Genomic DNA, 21291 nt, shown 5'->3' with positions numbered 1-21291 from the left:
GAAAAAGTGTATGGTTTTCAAAACAAGATCCTGTGAATGGAGTAGAGCAAGGGGACTTGATTTGATTTAATTTTTGTAATTCACTAAATCACCCATGGCTCTCGAAATGCACAGAAAACAAACAAGACAGACAAACAGGAAGGAAGAACCTTAAAAGTGAAGAAACAGAGGGACATGATCAACATTTATCGGGATCATGTTTGAATAAGTGTGTTTTTTCTCTCTTCTTGAAGTTGGAAATGGAGTTGGCCGGCCTCAAGTGGATCGAGAGCTCATTTCTATGCTATGGGGGCCTGAACGTTAAACATGGTGCAATGGAACCCAGTAAATTTGAATCTAGGTTTCGCAAGTTTCGAGGGGTGAAAGGAACACAGTGAGTGACCACTCTACATGTGGATAGCCGATCGGACAGATACTGGGGCACATCAGAATTGCAATATTTATAAGCCAGTGAGAGAATTTTGTGCATAATACGCTGTTTCACTGGTAGCCAGTGAAGCTTTTGTCTGGCCACTGAAACATGATCTCTACGAGACAGACAGAATACGGCTCTAACTGTGTTGTTTTGTATAATTTCCAACATATGCACATTTGCCTTTGCAGTACGGGCCAGCAAACTATTTCCATAATCGAGGCATGAATTAACCAATTCTGTAGCAAGCAGAGACCTATTTTGTGTGGAGATGTATGGTCAAATGTGAGTGAGAAGTTTAGTCACATAGCTACATGTAGCTTTGACCTGAGTAACCTGTGATTTCATGGTAAGTTTGGCGTCGATTGTGATGCCCAAGGTCTTAACTGTTCTAGCTACTTTTATTGTATTATGGGCTATGATAAAACTATCATAGTCGGAGCCCAGTTTTTGTATTTTATTCTTGGAAGCAATAATCAAAAGCTCTGTCTTTTCAGCATTAAGGGCAAGTGAATTAGTGGCCATCCAAGCCTGAATGGTTTGATAGATGGTGTTAATGGTTTTGGTGTTGATAAGGTGATTTCCTGATAGTTTAATTATGACCTGAATGTCATCACCATAATTAGTAAACTGGACACTCAGGTCTTCAAAGAGCACAGGAAGCAGCATGGTATACAAATGAAATAATGTGGGTGAAATACAAGAACCCTGCGGTACCCCACAGGTAGCAAGTGTCGGGACGGAGCTAACAGCATCCGCTGCTACTCGTGCATATCTATGACCAAGAAACAATGTGATCCATTGTGAAGCCAGCAGGGAACAATGTGCCTGATCAACCAGTCTAATAACCAGTCGAGAGTGATCAATCAAGTCAAATGTTGCGGACAAGTCAAGTAACATGACTGCTGGTTTACCCCTACGATAATGCCCACAACATTTGACTTGAGATCCAATAGTGCCGTCTCAGTGCCATATTTGGCCCTGAAACCAGAATGCTCCGGGTTAAGGAGGTGATTGCTTTCTAGATGGTCCTGCAACTGAAGATATGCTACCGTATCCAGGATTTTCAGCATAAAAGGCACATTTGTGATGGGTCGATAGTTTTTAGGGTTATGCGGATCCAGAGTGCTCTTTTTCAATAGGGGGGGCTTAAATTCATTGTGTATCAACTGACACCAAACAGCATCCTTTTGTATAGTGATGCTCGATTGAGATTTGCTTTCAAATTCCTTCAGGATTGTAAATAATTCACGCGAGCTGCATTTTGCAGAAGCAATCCTGGTATTATAGCTGTCAGATTTGGCAGAAATAATGGCTTGTTTGAGACTGGCAGCTAAACATTTATAAGCAGTATTGTGCAAGGTGGTAGGATTTTTCCTCGATTCCCTCTCTGCCTGCGTTTCTCACACCGTAGAGAGGCAATTGAGTCATTAAACCACATATTTGCGTTCATTTTAGTTTTGACTAATCAAGACGTTTTGGGTGCCAAGTTATCAATGACCCATTTTAATGTATTGGTAAGATAATAAGCCAGGTCATCAGAGTTTGTGAAGGGAGAAGTCGTCCTTTGCAGGGCTTCTCTGTCGATGCAAACTTGACGATTCGGACCTGCAACAGGGCTTCAACGTGCAAACCAATGGTCCAGGAGTTGCAACAGCCGTCCTCTTCAAGCTCTTCTTCAGTTCCTTTGTCCAGTGGATCTATCATTGATGGGTAAAATATAAATACACTTGCTGACTGTCATAAACCAAGACAACCTAATTACTGTCTTATTACTTCTCCATCCTCTCATCTTTGAGGGCTCTGTCTCCCTGTTCCTCCAAACCTAATTTCCGCCCACAATTGAAAATGTGCATTCCTCTTTCAACTGATTCTTCTCCTTAAATGATAGCCTGATCTCTTTTTTTTCTTGCTTTAACCCTCTCTTTAAAGCCTCTCTCAGTTTTATGCTCCAATGTGCTAATCCCAGTACTGCTCCTTGGGACCCTGTTCCATCTACCCTTTTCTTCTTGGTATATCCTCATTTGTTTCCTTACTTGACCTCTCCTTTCAACTTATCTCCCTCCATTATTTTTCCTAGTCCTTTTAAACACACCACAATGCAACCAATTACCAAAGTAACTAGGTGAAAAATTGGCAAGTTGTATGCCCCATTGGAATGCTCGTGATATTAGGGCTCTCATTGCCCCACCACACATCTCACTTGATCTCACGCATGACTTCAAAAATAGGAGCCACGGTCCAACCACACATGAGACATTTTCTTAAGCTCTTACCTTGACATGCTGGATCTTTGCCTTGCATTCCAGTTACTTTTTGACATTTCCTGTGTGTGAAAATAAGAAGTAGATTAAGTAAAGCTAAAGAACCTGTCAGAATAGCACATTTGGGAAATGGTTACTGTTATGAAGCAGCTTGTGTAGACATCTTAGGTTTATCAAGTAAGTTCTTTATTGTAAGTTACATAATATGTTAAGTATGAGAGACCACCGGGTCCCATCACCCAGGCTCAACTGACCAAGATGGAACCCTGGGGCTTGATTCATTGCCAAATATTCCACAGGCTCACTTAGCATTCCAAGTTAGGACACAGCAGCATTCCTGCAGGCATGCACTGGCAACAAGCACATCATAACACATACCTTCTAAATTATACATCACATTTGAGACATTAAAACATTCCAGCATAGAACATTGGATTTGGCAAAATGTACCTGCTCATATCAGTAATGCCTAGGATTGGTGCATGCCCAATCCCACTATCACCAGAAACAGGAGAACCTTGTGCATGAGGAAATATCACAAGTGTGCATTGTGCAAGGTGTGAATACATTACATACAAAACACTATACACACCTACTCCTCTGTGCGGTATTGACACATGTTCAACAACTCTCTTTAATGTATTCTATTTATTTACATAGTGGGTAACAACAAGTATAACATAGGTATGGTCATCAGATGTTTATCAATCCAATCACATTAACATCACATTAATACATTGCAATATTAAAATCAACTAATCCAAGGAAAAATCTTAAGAATATATGTGAACATTCAACCTCCACTTTCTAAAGTGGCTATGTGCTGCTCCCTATCTACCTAGTCCTACTGCTGGCTTATCTAAAGTGCAATCATGTAAAAATGTGCTAATTGCTAAACCAAACTAATTAATGTCTAGTCTCTTCTTATAGTGGGACACAGAACAAGAAGTGAATTATTTGGCAGTTCCCTACAAGCTAATCAGACTCACGAGAATGCACAGGTATTTAGATGACCTTGTAAAAAAGGGAGATCTCTAGGTACCACCATAACTATAGATAATCATACACTATACTATGTCTCCCATATGCATGATAGTGAGACCATATACAGAGTCACTCAGTAAACCCTAGGTACCAGAATGTAGAGGTTGTGTTTCCCCAGAAATAAACTCCCTTGTCATCTTTGGGCACCTCACAACTATCATATGTTTGGGTGGGAGAATGCACCATTACAATAAGAAGGAAGAGTCCATCAAGACTTACATTCCATTGCCAGAAGTGGACTTAATCAGATAAGACATTACAGAACACCTCGCTACAAATGATTACTCCCTTGAGTAACATGAAGAGCTCTGAATTTTAAAGTTTGGCTCCTCTAGTTCAGGATATATTTGCTGAAATTCAGACACACCGGGCAGAAACGAATGCACTTGACAAGACATGGTAGCCTCAAAGGATGCCACAAATGTTCTTGTGGCTCGAGATAACACTTTACAAGTCAGATCCACACATTTAGAAGGTCACCACAGTGCTGCACCAGTGAATTTGATGCCCACTTTGCCCCAGTCGCTGCCTGTTCCAATGCAGGTTGTGACACCAACATAGGCCCTTTTCCACACAAGTGGTTTAGTGGGGGTCCCCATCTCTCCACTACATCTGAGAATCATTGTGGGCTACATTTCATTTGTAGACAATAGGCTTTTCCTAAGGACCTCACTAAGGTGGTCTGTATTATATTGTATTTTGGTGGGAATGTGGCTAACTGGTCTGTACCTTTAGTTAAGAAGCATCATCCAATACTACAGGATCACCATGGTTTTAATGAGGACATGGAAAATATACTTGCCTAAAAAGGGCACACCCAAGTCCTAGATTATAAACTGCTATGCATAAAACAGGGATTTTAAGAAGATCTTACGTGCATAGGGACATTTAATCGTGTAAAAACTGACCTCATTTTTCAGGGTTTAATAGCGGTGTCAAGTGGTGTTAAAAGTGGTCTGCGGTGGTGATTGTTTTGGCTAAAGACAATGGGCCTCATTCCGAGTACGGCGCTAACCAATGGCGCTATTAACGCCTTGGTTGACGCCGTACCCGGACCGGCAGCGCCTTGGTGGTTGGCGGAATTACCGCCCCATTCCAAGGTTGGCGGGGCGGTAATTCCCCAATCCCCATTTACCCTTCCCCATTCCCATTCTTGCCCCATAGGGCATAATGGGAGTGGGGAAGGCGTCAATTACGCCACCGTAAATTACGGTGGCGTAATTAACATCAAGGTCCCTTAGCGCCATGGTATTTAACGCCTGCTAAAAGCAGGTGTTAAAAGCACCATGGCGCTAAGGGAACTCGGAGTATGGCGGTAAGGGATTACCGCCACCGCTCTCGTTAGCGGTGGCCGCTATCCCTTACCGCCATACTCGGAATGAGGCCCAATGTTACTTTTACCTGGAGGAAAGGGTGGAGCTACACTCAAAGGAAGCATGCAACAACACGTATAATCTCAGTCACCACTTCAAGCGATGCACAGTAAGGTAGAGGGTTTACCACAAAATAAATAAACACATAAAGGAAAACAGGTGAAAATTACAGACCATTGCCATTCAAAGTCCAATACTGAATCAGTGACAATCCAGTATTTGACTACGTCAGAATCTGTTTCTAATCCATTATACATAGACTTGTCAGATTCAACTGTGCTGGATGAATCTGTTCTCCATTTATGCCACGAGATGTGTGACAATTCTCTCACATATGAAATCAGCGATTCGGGAGTGGAACAGGGTGGTGCTACCTCGATTAAAATCTCACTTAGTAGATCCTCTCACCAAAAGCCTAATTCCCATGCAGAATTTGTTATGCTTTCCAATGCACTCCCAAGAATGAGAATGTATTCTCTGTCCAGTGTAAATACTCTTGGCCTTTCTTCAGTGGCAGCTCTTCAACTAGTTCTTGGATCAATTCTAAGGGTTTATTATAATGAAAATGACTCTGTCTCAAAAAACACTGATCTTTTAAAAAGGATCTCGGATAGGTTAGACAAAGAAAGATCCTCCTTATAATGATCATATTCGGGAAACCCCAACAAGGGCCTTGTTTTGGAAACCAGTGAGGAAGACGCCCTCACTCTGGCTTCAAATCATATGAGTGTTTATTCTCCACTAGGCGCAACCTATTCAAGAGAGCAAACCCTGTTTATACTTGGTCTAGGTGACTCATATATTCATGGATAGATTATATTTTTGTCTCATCCTCAATGCATCCTAACTGTTTGACCATAATCACAAAACAATTGTCTGTGATTGACCATTTTCCCTTAACCTTCTCGGTCTCTTTGACTAACCACAAATTCAAAATATGAATGTGCTTGATGCTCTTAGAACCCTATAACAAGTCTGAGGATAGCGATAATGAGGGTAACCTATAACGAGTCTAACGATTAGATGGAAAAATTCCCTCCTGAACAAATTTAGTAATCAAGTCAGGAGTGTGTTATCCCGTTCTGGGAAGTTTCATATATTTGCCTGTGGAAAGATTAATGATACCATTGCAGAATGTTTAAAGAAATCCATGAAAAGTGGTGTTTGTCTTACACCTTCCCACCATCAGCATAGCTATGTTATTAGAGTGGCTGCTGCTAACAAAATGACAAAACTTAATCTCTGTAACCTTTGCCACCAAAAAGCGGACTGAAGAGGCCTACACTTTTCAGAAAAAGAAAATGATGCAGTACTATCGAAACTTTATAAAAAGTTTGAAGCTTCAGCTTTTCAGCAGGGATAGCCAATTAGCTGTTGAATTCCTGGTAAAACACAATATTTCTCAATTCTGGTAATTTACCAATACTTCGATAGATATGGGAGCGTATAAGATCCATGTATTATCAATGAAGAAACATGGATTGCTGTTGATGTTTTAGATGCCTTAACATGGACTACCCTTGAACCGGAAGAGATTGGCCTCTTAATCCAGAAAAGCAAAGGGTCTAGGACATCTGGCCTGGATAATTGGTCCCCAATTATTCTAAAACATGATCCTGAGTTATGGGCTAATATCTTATGCCATCATTTTAGAGACATTCTTGATAATGGCATCCTGCCTTCCTCCTGGTGCCTATCCTATATAATTCCCATTTTCAAAAAAGGTGATAGATCTAATCCTTGAAATTATAGACCTATCACCCTTGTTTAAGCTATTAGTAAAATCATGGCATCCATCATTTTGAAGGAGCTTGAAGTTTGGGTAGATAAAATCAACATCCTAACACACAACTGGGTTTTTGAAAAAAGGTTGCCACCTCATTGAATGCTACTGTCTCAATACATATGTGTTCCTTCGTTACTAATGGCACCCTTGTAACCATTTACATGGCCTCCCTAGATGTAGATAGTGCTTTTGATAGAGGCAACAGACACAGACACTGGTACACACATTTAGAATGGGGTATATCCCCTGACCTAGTCAAGCTACTTTTTCTATTACATCACAACACTCTTGTCAAGATCAGGATCTCCATAAATGGATCTTTATCTAGGGTAATAAAAACTTCATTAGGGCTAAGACTGGGTTGTGTCTTAACCCAATGCTCTTCAACATCTATATTTCCGAATTCTTGAATGTTTATGGGATTCTATAAGCTCTTATCCCATTAGGCTTGGTTCAGTGAAAATAAACTAGTTGGCTTTTGCCGATGATCTGCTATTCTTTGATTTGACTCCTGTTGGAATTCATCTCAAACTTCCACCTTTCTCTTCTTATGCTGCAGATACCAACACAAGCACATCTAGAATAAATATACTCTTGCAGAAACAGAAACTGAAAGTTATGGAATGGAAGTTGGAAATGCATGATTGGAACTTAATTATTCTATTAAATAGCTTGGTTTTGCCTTAATTTACAAGGTATCTCGTGAAACTACTGGATGGCACATAAGAGCTAAGGCCCAACCTTTTATTATACAGTTAAAGAGAATGGGCCTCATTACAAGTTAGCCGGTCCGGGAACTATGGTACTGGTGAGCTCGCCGGTACCGTTGCTCCCGGACTGGCAAACTACGAGTTGTGCTCGTGGGTGCCTTTCTGCCCGCCAGGTCTGACCTGGTGGGCAGAGTGGCACCCGCGAGCACAGCATGTCGGATGCACCGGCACCATTCTGAATGGTGCCGGTGCATCCGACCTCCGCATTCCTATTGAGCCCTATAGGGCTCAAATGGGAATGAGGAGCATTCCATTCCGGCGCCCGCGAATGGGTAATTACCGGGTCTGGCAGTGCCGTAATGACCCAGGAATTGCCCATTCGCAGGTGACAGAATTTTTGGGAAGTTTGGCATCAGCCTGCCGGTTTTAACGGCAAGGCTACCGGTAAACTTATAATGAGGCCCAATATGGTTGAATTTATGATTCTCATTACTTTCTTTTCGAAAGTACTATCTAGCCAAGATAGTGCTAAGCTTAATATGCGGCTTAGAGTCCTGTTTGGATGATATTGGTTCATTTCCTAACTCCCTTGACGGTATTATTGGAAGCAAGGTTTGGGTCTACCTATATAAATTCCCAGCTGTGTTATTTGCCATGAAATTGATCCGACTTCATTGGCTGCTCGAGTTATATGGGCTAAAATGCAACTGTTTTCTAGGTTGCTAGCCCCTTCATCTAATTCTTTGTTTGAGGCATTTCAAATGTTGCTAAAAGGCGAAGGGCATGAAGCAGTTTGCCTCAAATATGTTAAAGATTTTGAAATCCCTAGACCTTGAGGAGATAACTCTAATCTAAAATTCGACCTTGGTCAAAAAGAAGCCTTTTGACCAGGATTGGTGCAAGACTGTTGACAAACAAAGCACATACTCACTTTATTATGAAATATAGCTATTTTTAATTGGAAAGAACATCTATATTGAGGTATATCGAGATATATATAATGTTTTCCTTGTTATAAAGTGTGGACCACTTATGTAAGATTTAAATTTAATTTACTCCCAACTTTAGAGAGTGTATGGGTCCAAGAATATTGTTAAAGGCGAACCAGAGGACATGCCGATTTTGCAAAATACCTGATTAAAAAGAAACAATTAAGCACTTGGTGCTTTCTTGTGAGTTTACAAGACATATTAAGCACAGTCACTTTAGATATACTAGGGATTTTCATTCCGTGGAAAGTAACAATATTTTATGGTCTCAATTGATGTTGGGAAATAGTATTCCCAACCTTCTTCATTTAATCTAATTTTGATGTGTGATTAGTTTTATATTATGCATGCTTTTACTTTTGTACATATCTCACTAGATTTTGTAAAATGTATGTTTTAGTGGAACAGAGGTTTTGTTGTAAATGAATTTTAGAGATGTATATTTTCTTTTTTCTCCTCTTCTTGTTTTCTATTTTGTTTTCTAAATCATAGTATGTAGTGAAAAGGTTTTGTTAAGTTAAACCTACTCACTAATAAAAAAATATAAAATAAAATAAAAAATGAAGGGTGTATTATTGCAAGCGGTTAAGCCGCCAATGTCATGTTCAGACTATACTGATCTAACTGTACAAAATGAGCAACGATGAATGAATGAAAAGGTGACCAAAAAACTGATTACAGACCTGTGACGATTCGACATAGACATGTATTGTGGGCATTCTGGAAATTGTTTTAAGGATGGTAAATGAAGAGTGAGGATCCCTTGTGCTCCTATTGGAGTCATGGGGTATAGGGAGTCAACATGTCATGTAAGGGCTCACAAAAGGCTTTCAAGATACAGAATCATTCACACCTAACCCAACCTATCACATTAACCATGGGTTTTAACCTTTTCACCACTACAGCCTTCCAGAAATGGGAGGCTACAGGAAACAATGTGGACTTGATATTTGTAAAAGTACTGCAAGTAACACAAATCCACAAGTCAAAACCAAAACAGTTATCGGCAGTGGATGATACAACCTCTCTTCACAACGCATTTGTGATCATATGAAGAATTCTTAGTAAAATGTGCAGATGGACATTCAGAAAAGCTGGAATTCATTATCATTGATTTTTCAGGAATCAAGATTATTCTTGGGATGCCGTTGTTAGCTGAACACAATCCTTACATATCTTGGTCTGAATGTCTCCTCTGGTTTTCTTCCCAAATTGCATCATGCATTGTTTTCTCCCAGGGTTCATAAAAGATACACTTTTATAGATGCTAAAGATGGAAAATGCCAGCAATGGGGCGATTTCAGGATTACCCAAAGAATACCAATACTTCCAGTATGTGTTCCAAAATGACAGCACCAATACGTTACAACCACAAGACCCTATAACTGCCAGATGAACTTATAATAAGTTCTCAGGTCACTATCACTCATAAGTATGCATTAACGGAGCAGGAAAACAATCACCTCAAATACCTAGATCAGTATCTAACCAATGGATTCATTTACCAGCCGAAGAAATTGGCTGCCTCACCCTGCTTTTTATCATCTAGGAAAGAGGAGGATTTATGCAGATGCCTAGAATATCCAGTGCTTAATAAGACCACGGTGAAGAACGATTACTCTCTATCCTTATACCCATCCTGTTTCATCAAGTCAAAGGCACCCAAATGTACGTTAAGTTTGATCTAAGGGAAGTGTCACGTTGGGAGCATAAAAGCTTGTGATGAAACGGAGACCGCTCTTGGACCAAATATGGTTTGTTTGAATATAGAGAAATGCTGTTTGGGCTATGCAACGCTACAGCAACTTTGCATGTCTTCATTAATGAGGTATAATGAGATTTACTGGACAAATAAGAAACAAGTTTGCTGCAAAAGTGTAAATCCGCCCAGAAGTTCTTTTTTAAAATTGACAGAAAAGAGGGTGTCCCTAGTTCAAAGAAACATATTTATATCTCCCATAGTGCTTTGCCAGCAACGGGGGGTTTCCAGACATGAACAATAACTCATTTTGCAAAAAGTTCGAATTGCATGTAAGGGTCAACCAACACTAGTAATTAGTTGATGCTATGTCCTATGCTTGTAATTGCAAACACTTGCAAAACAGAGTTTAAATGTGAGGAGTAATACCAGGGGAAATTATCTCCCTGGGTGGAACATGTGCAACAGGGACAGTGCCCATGGATGTTGGGATCTGATGAGTGAAGTGTGGGGGATAAGGGCTTCTTCTGTATGCCAGGTCAACAGGCCATGGCCATGTGTTTTAGGCTATTTGGTGCAATGCGGACAGTGCACATGGCCAAAGGCCACAGCGAGTATGCTTGTGGTATTTTTGTCTAATCTTTGCAATGTGGACTGTGGCACAGCTGAAGGCCTTGGTCACAGGCCGGGATCTTGTTAATTACAAAGCCGGGGGGAAATAGGCCACATTATTTTTTATGAATGGGGAAACATATACAGTGTGTCACGGGCAAAGGCAGAGGCCAATATGCCCCAGGGAAGTCACATTGTAACAAAATCCTTCAACATTCAGTAAAAAAACTTCAGTCTAGATAGCGCTAAGATTATCTGATTTATCACAACAATATCCAATGCGATTTGGTTGGGTGTGGAAAGGGACGAAATCGTAACTCTGGGTCACCCCTTTGTTACTCAGCCTATGAGCATATACATGAGCTCAAATCACGAGTGAATAATGAGATAAAATGCCACCATGGGGAACACCTATGGTGGACACACTTGGATTTAAGATGGACATCACTTATCACATCTGGCGAATTTCATGGGTTTTGCTGCAATAAATCAGATCATCTTAACTCAAGTGTTTTAACAAATAAATATATATATTAACGGTCAGGTCCCAAGTAATGTAATCTTTAATATATAGTTACATCAGTTAAGATGAAACTTACTATGATCCACTGACTTTGCAAACACTTTATTGCTTTTACATTTTTTCTCATTTGACATATCCTTCTGAAAGTTTACAAAGATGTTTTTAGTGCCCCTCCCACAAAAAGAAAATAGTAGAAAGTATTGTGCAAATTTGTGAAATGGTTACATAGCTATAGCGCATTAAACCATCTTTGTTTTGATCTTTTGTACTGGTTTTCCCATTTTCCTGTACCCCCATATGTACATTCATTTAACAGGTGCACAGCGAAAACCACTGGACACATTTGCTCGAGGTTCTAAGCAAGTTGGGCCCAAAGCACGGCAGATGTGCCTTTTGGTGGTTTGGTGTAAATCTGTCTAGTAGTTTTCTATCATTTAGGTGTGAGCAGGGCGACTCTGTAACTAACATTTTTCATGTATTGCACATGGTGCATTGCAGCAAATGAAAACTCAAACTTTTTCACCAATGCAAGCCATTCTCATGAGACTTCCTGCAAGAATGAGACATTTCAACTTCCTGAAAATGATATCAGAAGAGATGAGGGGGGGGGGGGCGTGATGTTTTTCTTCAAAGAGAATGTGTGTAGGCAATAGTTATTGAGACTTTTCAGAGTTTGTGCTGAGGTGGGGCTTGTATTATTTTGTATTCTTTTTGTATCTATTCATAAGAATGGTGATATTCTCGTGAGAATGCTTTTTAGTTTGGGCTATTAGATGGTGTTTCAGCACCAGCCATAAGCCAAAATGATTGAATTAGAGTACAGCTATGTGGGAGATGGCATGTGAGGAGGGACACACAGCTTGCAGTGACTGTTTCGGGAATTTACCCACCCATTGACTGCCCATGCTAATCCCTATTGCCATTCCCACACACTACCTGCCCCTTCCCGCCCGAAACACACCCGCCCCTGGATGGGTCTCATTTAGCTCAATCTATCAATCAGAAACATCAAAATGTAACCTGGTAGAGTTATTTCTAAGCATTATGCTGAGAGTTAATGGTGTAATTGCAGCATTAAATGAATAATGGTGTAATTAACATGCCTTAACCAAGTGGCCCATCAGCACATGAGTATCTGTTACTTGTACTGAAGTCCTGTTAAAACAAGCATTTAAAAAGACAGTGGTTGGGGAACATGTATAAGTATTAAATAGCATTTGTCAAGTGCTGCTATCATATGTCCAGGTAATCACACCAGTGGCCACCTGTTGTGATCTTATGGCCTGGTAGTAACATAATATCAATACCTAGCAAATGCCTATCACATACCTAAACAAAGGCCTAAAGTGTTGGCTTTGCCAGTGCTTGTTGAAGTTTGCTACTGGGCTAAGACCTTCTTGCGCTCAGTAGATTTTCATGGTAAATGTTCGCTGTAAAGTCTCGCTAGAACACATCGGGGATCATGACAAATTCTTAGTAAAATGTTTGCTAAAACACCAAATATGGAACACATTCTTATTCTGGTTTCTCATTATCGCAATGGCCTGAAGCAATAGCCAGTTGGCCACAGACCCATAATGGGGAAAAATCCCATGGTGCAAAACTTAGAAACATTCTCATAATATTGAATAGAAAATCTGTTAGGATATGAAAAGAAAACATCTTTAGTACTACAGGTGGTGGGAGATAGAGCAGAACAAAACCCATGAATTTCAATGACATAACATTAGTTAAGAGAGGATTGAAATGCAATGCAAAAATACTCTTGGCATTCAGTCATAAAAATGTATTTGAAGTGATGTAAACGTGATGGTTTAATGCAGGGGTTTCCAACTCTGGGCCACGAGGGCCAGAAACATGTCAGAATTTCAGAATACCCATCATTAATATTCTTGAGATAAATTGGCATACACTTATTCAAAATGTATTTCTCCTGAATATTAATGATTGATATCCTGTCCCCCAGCAGGATTCCAGCCCTCGAGGACAGATCCAAACCCTTGAAATGTGGCATGTGTTAGAAGCTACTCTACCTCAACTCTGTGCCCCACTTTCCCATTGCACAGCCCATAAGACACTGATGACATCAAAGATTACATCATTTAATGTATTTATTAGTTTGTTAAAATAAGGCATACATGATTTTATAGGTATAGTATGTGTATTCTAGTCTGCACATTTTATGGGTTGGTTACTACGCCTCGCAATTAATTATGTAGATACTCATTATTTTTGGTGTTCAGTAATGAAATAAGATCCAAGTTATTATTTACAAATCATGATCCTCTACAAATTCTCTAGAAATTCTGATCTTGTTTGCTGTTGAATCACAAATCCCTTTGTATCAGAGATCGTTCTACACGTGTTTCACCAAAATATTTATTGTGGATCAGGAGATTTTATTGACAGACCCTTTAAATTGTGATTTGAGCATAGTAGACTCAATATATCTCCAATTTCTTTCTGTGTCTAGTTTCATAGAAATGTCTATTGATACTATCTTATGTTCTAGGTATCTGGATATGTTACTCCAGACCTTAAGGGAACTCCCAAATGCAGTTCCGCAATGAACTCTATGTCAAAAAGGTAAACTGTTACCTGTCAACTCACCGCTGCCCGACAATGGGCGGAGTACTACTGCTTTCACTTTTAGCACACATGCTTCATTTGAGATGGAGAAATCCTCATGACATGAGGTTTTTGATTTGTGGCCGAACTCAGCATCATACTTGTATTATGACTAGTTAGAAAGTAGTTTTTGGATGATTTTGCTGCCTTGCAACCTTGCTCAGATTATCTTTGGTTTTTACATTTTCGTCACACATTAACCTTTACGGAATTCAAAATGTTTTCTTTGATTGGCTTAGCCTTGTAAAATCAATGTTCTCTTTGACTTTGCCTTAAACAAATCCCATTTGGGCGAATGTCACGGCCATAAAGTCGGCTTTCTAGGATTTCATGGTCTAACTTAAACTCGTTGTTTCATGCTTGGATGTTCATTTAGGACATACTGGTTGACCTAGGACTCATTGTTGTGTATACCTACGATGCATTAAGTGATATGTGCTTAACCGACATGCTTACTAACTGCACTCATGCAAATACGATTTGTATAGAATCCTTGCAATGAATACAAATACTGGAAAATAGTTATAGATTTCACATTGATTTCAGAGTTATTGATCTGGTTCCAACATCAACCATTTTGCCTGAAAAAAGATTTTTTTTTACGCCTCATGTTGCATTGCAACACTGATATACTTTAGAATACTATCAATGTTCCTAAATAAAAACGTTCGAAAATGATGCTATATGTTGTAATGCAGGACAGTTGGGAATGATTTTCAACTTTGATATGGATAATTGGACCCTTCTTAATGGGATACTACCAACACTATATTTGGTAATATTTGAAAAATTGTTTTGCAGGAGGCCTTCCAAGTAATTCCTTTGTTTCTATTATTTTGATCCCAGCAGACAGTGACCTGTTATTTTATAATATCTGGCTTGAATTATGGTTGATTGGTGGGGAGGGGAGTAACATTTGGCAGGTCGATCCTTGATTTCTGTGTTTACAAAGGGGGGGGACAGATACATGTGCCAATCACAGAGTGTACGAATGTGAGTTTCATTTTTGAACTACTGCTTTGGCTGTGGTTGGCCAGGGGGTTGTAAAATACGTTCTCTCTGTTGCCCGTCACCCACTGGTCAGTTTTTATGCATTTTCAAAGCCTCTTTAATGAACATTTATATTTGTTATTTTCATACTCCCAAAGGTGCTGATATTGCAAAAAATGATGGCATCTATTCAAAGTATTTCACGTCCTTCAGTGGAAATGGGCGCTACAGCATCAAAGTGCGTGTTCAGGGGAAAGAGAAGTCTGCACGACTTGGCGTTAGAATACGACGGAGTCATGCATTGTATATGCCTGGTCATGTAGAAAACGGTATGAACACATTTTTTTATATGGCAGAAATATGTAACCGAAGAGTTTTCTATTGAACAACGCAGCTTTAGAGTGTTTGAAATATTTGTCATATGCCATTATTTTGCCCTCACATTGGTGCTCACTCACGCCATAATATCAAGTAACTCCCCAACGCTACAGATCACACACTTGCCAACATAGAACTGCGCTTGTATCTAAAACCACATTGTCATGCACCCGTTCCACCTTCAAGTCTCTCTCTCCTCTGTGTGTGTTGTACTGTATACTGCTAGTGGAAGCTTCAATTTCAGTCACAGCGATTTAACACGTAAATCACCACATTTGAACACATTTTCAGGATATACTGTTATCTAAATTCAAAAAAGGATTTTATTTTTTTAACTTTTGCACTTTATAATTACCAAATATAAAAAAAATATAAAATACTGTCAATAGAGCAATTCCACCACCTTTAATTCTTTTACTGCTGTGAATGGTTACCGCTGTGAATCTTGCAGCTTCGAACTCTGCCAATGTGAATTCTCGAGACTTCCCCACCAAGAGGCTTTGTGACTGCAAGACAACTACCACAGGGTGCTTTCACCCCTGTGAACTGTTGCCATTATGAGGCCTTTACAATGTGGGACTCTGCCACTGTGAACCTATTTCCACACTAAGGCATTTACCACTGCGCGGTTCCGTCATCATACAGTTTTCTGCCGTAATCCCCACACTATTACATTGCCATCTTGATAAAATCCAACAGGAACAGTTAACCGTAGTGATTCCTCCCATACTGGGAGCCCATAGCTCAGATAGCTGATGCACAGCGAACCTCACCAATAATATTTCACCAACCTACAACAGTAACAGTCACAAGACACCTATAACTGCAGCAATGCCCCAATACAAGAAGGACAACCGAACAAGAATGGAGAACAAAGCAAGAAAGGGAAAAGACATCACACCTCAGCCAAATGACAGGTACCCCCAATCTGAATTTACAACACCTCTAAGTCAACATCGAAAACCATTAAAGGAACTAGAAATCCAGACTAAAATGAGACCAAAACATCATGCACCTCTCGCTACATCGCCACCTACAAACCAGCCGGATCAGAAATCAATTAATCTACATAAAAGACCCAGATGATGTTAGAGGAAGCTCTAATATACTACCCAGAACAAACCACCTGCCCCAACACACAAAATGCCACAATGCAAAACATTCCAACTGAAGACATCTATAAGAGTCAGAGGAAAACTGGGATCCCTGCCACCAACATTCCTTTCATAACGAGAGACTGGAAAACAGGCTACTCAGACAATCAACCAACTAACTACAACAATACAAATCAGAGAGACATCATCTAACCTACTGGAACTGCTCGGTGAAGGGAGAGATGATGCAGCCACACACCCAGAAGTGACCACACCTACCCAACTGTCATACAAACAACCCGAGCTACAGGTGGACGCATGAGTGATAGTCGACAGACTAAAACACAACCCTAGAAAAATAGAGCTGATGCTCCATAATCCTACAGGTTCTAACTCCAGCACAATCCTTTGGCCTGACAAGATGGGACCCTGCCCAAACCCATCAACCACAATAAGAAATCTTGGAATGAAAATAGGCAACACCCTCACTCTTGACCCGCAGTTCAATGCCAGTGTAAGAAGTTGTGTCTCCCACAGGTTTATGCTACGCCACACCTTACCTTACTTAACATTCACCTACAGTGCCATGGCCATTAGTTCTCTAATACTATTCAATCTAGACTATGCCTCTATCTCAGACTCCCAGATTACCTAATGATGAAATTTCAAAGAGTTCAAAATGCAGCAGCAAGACTACTTCTCAGTATGAAGCAATTTGAACATAACATGTAAGCATTGCGTACTGTCCACTGGCTACCCATCAAAAAAGGGTTATTTTCAAAACCTTATGCATCACCCATAATTCATACCCTGGAGGGCACCCTTCCTACTTCAGAAGTAAGTTTCAAATCTACACTCTTTCCAGCACAGTTAGGTCCAGAATGATGCGCTAGTACTAGTCCCCAACTTTTCAGTTCTGGCCATGAAACTGTGGACCACCTTACCCGAACCACTCAGCTTGGAGGAGAACCACCTGACTTTCAGAAAACAGCTCAACACTTGTTTTTAACCAATCACTTTCAAAGAAAAGAAAAATTATAGCAATTGATTAAAAACTGTGCACCAGAAACTTGGGCTGATTTACTCTTCGCACTACCATCTGTGGGAAACCAAGCTGCCTCAAGAAAGCTCTTCTGCGTGGGACTGGACCACACCTTTAATATCAGTGAAATCTATTACCAAGTGACAACACTCTCTCCCCTCCCCTCATCCCTCAACTAACTCCCACTTCTAAAATTTTGCATCCTTATACCTCCTCGCTCTTACAGATTACCTCCTAGGTTTAGTGTACTTAGCAAGTTGAGACCCTATCCATCTTCTATCAACTACACTGTTAATTGTTTCATTCCGCAATCTGGGCACTGTCCAGATGACTGGCCTTCCTGGTCAGTCCTGACCACTAACAACAAACACAGATTTTCATATCAAGACACAGGTAACAGCTACTTCCAACCTGCATCCAACATCACCAAAGGTTTCTGCATCTGCCTTCCCGCTATCCGACAAACAGCGAGGCCAACATTATTGGCAGAAGGGTGCTATATATGACCACTTTACATTAGATTACATCCACCCCCCAGAGGACCACCGGAAAAAAGCATACAGCGAGTCATCCAAAATGCACACACTATATTGCAGCCTGCTCAATGTACGATCTATGGCAAAACAAAAAAACAGAAATGTACGGCGTCCTAAGCAAAGGTGGTACTGACACCCTCATCCTTACAAAAAAATTGCTATCGGACAACTACAAAAGTAATCACATATTGAGCCATACCCAGCAACTACAAATAAATACAATCAAATAGAGAAGGCAAAAGAGGAGGGGGGAGGAATCACTGTGGCACACAAAAAGTACATCAGATCCACATTTTTACATTCAACAGAGATAGACGACTGTGCGTCACTGTTACTCAACATCAAACTCAATGAGCCATTCTTAACTAGACTGCCCACCTACAACCCTGCATTTGCCACAAAACCCACGATGCCAATGACGCCATAGCCAGCGTAGCCATGACAACATCATCATTCTGGGAGATTTCAACATCTGGTTTGAAAGAGAAAACAAAACCACCACAAATTCCCTTGGTGCCCCCATGGAAACTCTCCACCCCAAACAAATGGTGAAAGGACCCATCAACAGAGCTGCAGAGACCTGTGACGCAATTTTCTGCAGTGAAGCACACTCGACTGCAGCTCCACCAGTACCAATCATCTGGAGCGACCTCAAATGATCCCATTCACTGTCAAAACCCTAAGCCGCATGATACCACAAAGCATCCGACGACAAACAAAAGGCTTGATCTAGACATACTAACTCAGTAGCCCGATACCTCCCAACTAAACAAAATGATACCAGACACTGCTGAAGAGAACCTTCACACCTGGATTACAGACACATTAATCTTTCAAACCCACACTGAAAAGGGTTGCGGCCAGATGGTACAGAGAAGACCTGAGAGAATGCAAGGAAACAAACAGTAAATTAGAAAAGACATGGAGGCAAACATCAAAACATCAAGCAACTGGACAAAATGAACTACCAATGACATATTCTGCTTTACAAATAGGCAGTTTTGAAAGTCATGAAAGCCGCAAGAATCCAATTGGAAACAAGCCCATGAAAGGAAATCTGCAGAATTATCAAGGAAATAAAAACCCAACCTCAAGCAGCAACAACATCGTCCCCCTCACAAATGATATGTGGCAGCAAGGCAGACTACCTTAGAGGAAAAATACAATAATTTCAACAGGCCATAGTCCCATCCAGTGCAACCACAAACACACTCTCAGAAAACAAAACCCTAACAACACTCAACCAATTCACACCAATAAGTGTGGAGACCTTCAGCAACCTACTAATAGAAAAATGACATGACCAGATTCCTCAGCGACCCATACCCCATGATATAAACAAACAGCTACTCACCCATTATACACAAGCAGTCTACACCTGACTACTAACAAATTGATTTTGAACACTTGAATAGTACAAAAATCATAAAAATCAGCCTATATTAAACCACTTTTAAAAACGAGTCAAGTAAAACAGATGACTCTGCCATTTAAAGGCCTTTATGAAACCTACCCTACCCGGTGAAAATCTTGGAGAACCGTATGTAAAAAGATCTACTCAACTATGTAGAATTCAATTGACTGCTTGAATAATCCCATGTTGGTTTCAGAACCATGATAGGAACCGAATCAGCACTCCTCTCCATATGAGACGACCCAAGGATGAACACGGACAACACCACCCAATCTGCCCTCATACTACTCAACATATCAGCTGCCATCATTACGATCAAATGCATAATGCTAATTAAAAGACTGGAAGAATACAGCATTCAAATCTCTGCACTACAATCACTAACATTTTTCATCACCAACAGATCCAAAAGAACCTACTACCCCCTTTTACATCAAACACAAAACATCACCTGCGGCTTACCACAAGGATCAAGCCTCTCCCCACTTCTCTTAAAGACTTACATGGCTTCCCTAATGAAGCTCATACAAACTCATGGATTGACATCCTACAACTACGCAGAAGAAACCTGGCTCATTTTCAAGATGACTATGAATAACAACCCTGAAAATGTCCTTTATAAATGTCTCACTGACATAAAAACCTGGATATCAAACAACAACCTTTAACTTAGTCCAACCAAAACAGAGATAATGATAACTCCAAGAGACGACAACCTAACACAAACAGTTCTCACCTGGTCCCCAAGTATGGGAAAGCAACTTGAATGCTCAACAGTGGCAAAACACCTGGCAATGCTCATGCACAGTAATCCCACCCTGGAACCACAGGTCAATGCAGTAGCAATATACTTCTTCCATCTTTGACTAATAAGGGGAATCCTCTCTTACCTCATTTCCTTGGTATTATCAAGAATACACTATGAAAATAGTCTCTTCCTAGGAATGTCTAAACACCTTACCAAAAATCCAAAACCCAGCAGCAAGACTACTCATGAGACTATATAGAAGCAATCACATCACATCACCTCTGAGAAGTCTACATTGGCTACCAGTCAAGAAACAAATCAGCCTCTAAGCCCTCTGCATTGCCCATAGACCACTACACAGCCAAGGAGCTGAATTCCTCCAAGCCAAAATCATCAGAAACCAACTTTGAAGAACCTTAAGATCTAGCACCAACCTTCAAATAGAAACAAGGCATTGCGTGAAAGTTAAACTCAGAGGAACTGCTTTCTCTATTCTCGTAGCCAAACTATGGAACTTGATCCCGAAAGAAATCAGAATGAAGGAAAACTACCTAATCGTCAGGAAATGGTTAAAAACCTGGTCATTCAACTCACTGGGATAACAACAGATCAACAACAACTACACAATAATCATCCTTATGGAGAGACGACTTCAACCACATACAATACCCAAACAACATCCACAAAAGCTTTGAAATGCTAGGCCCTAGTGTATGAACTGTGAGAACCCCTACAACTGAACGTTCTGCACCTCTTGCACCAATGTTTCAAGAAATACATACACATTTCTGCCTAACCGAACAAGAGAACCCAGGAAACCCAATAACCTCTAACCCATCTAACAACCCCTCTATGTAATGCCACTCCAGCGACAGCTTACTATGCCCTAGACAATAATCTGTACAAAACGAACCATTCCTTATTAGTCTTGTCCCATCAATCTTACGGCATGCCAACACAAAGGTGAATGCCCTACAAAAAAAGCATAGCCGCATAATACTAGGGACCACCCAAAAACATACATACCATTTCCTTTTCTCTAACACCTT

At 40.4% G+C, this 21291-nt stretch overlaps 1 protein-coding gene across 1 annotated transcript in view; it reads left to right on the top strand.

The window, feature by feature from the left end:
• The window catches only part of LOC138559855 (calcium-activated chloride channel regulator 1-like), a 603377-nt gene that overhangs the window by 523674 nt on the left and 58412 nt on the right, over positions 1–21291 (top strand). The window contains exon 12 of the mRNA XM_069642742.1: positions 15189–15359. Within this exon, the coding sequence (XP_069498843.1) occupies positions 15189–15359 (171 nt within the window). The remainder of the gene's footprint in view (positions 1–15188; positions 15360–21291) is intronic.

The sequence above is a fragment of the Ambystoma mexicanum genome, chromosome 1q (assembly GCF_040938575.1).
Source record: "Ambystoma mexicanum isolate Mex_15411 chromosome 1q, UKY_AmexF1_1, whole genome shotgun sequence".
Classification (NCBI taxonomy): domain Eukaryota; kingdom Metazoa; phylum Chordata; class Amphibia; order Caudata; family Ambystomatidae; genus Ambystoma; species Ambystoma mexicanum.
Note: the sequence above shows the minus strand (reverse complement) of the source record. Positions and strands in the feature narration are given on the sequence as shown.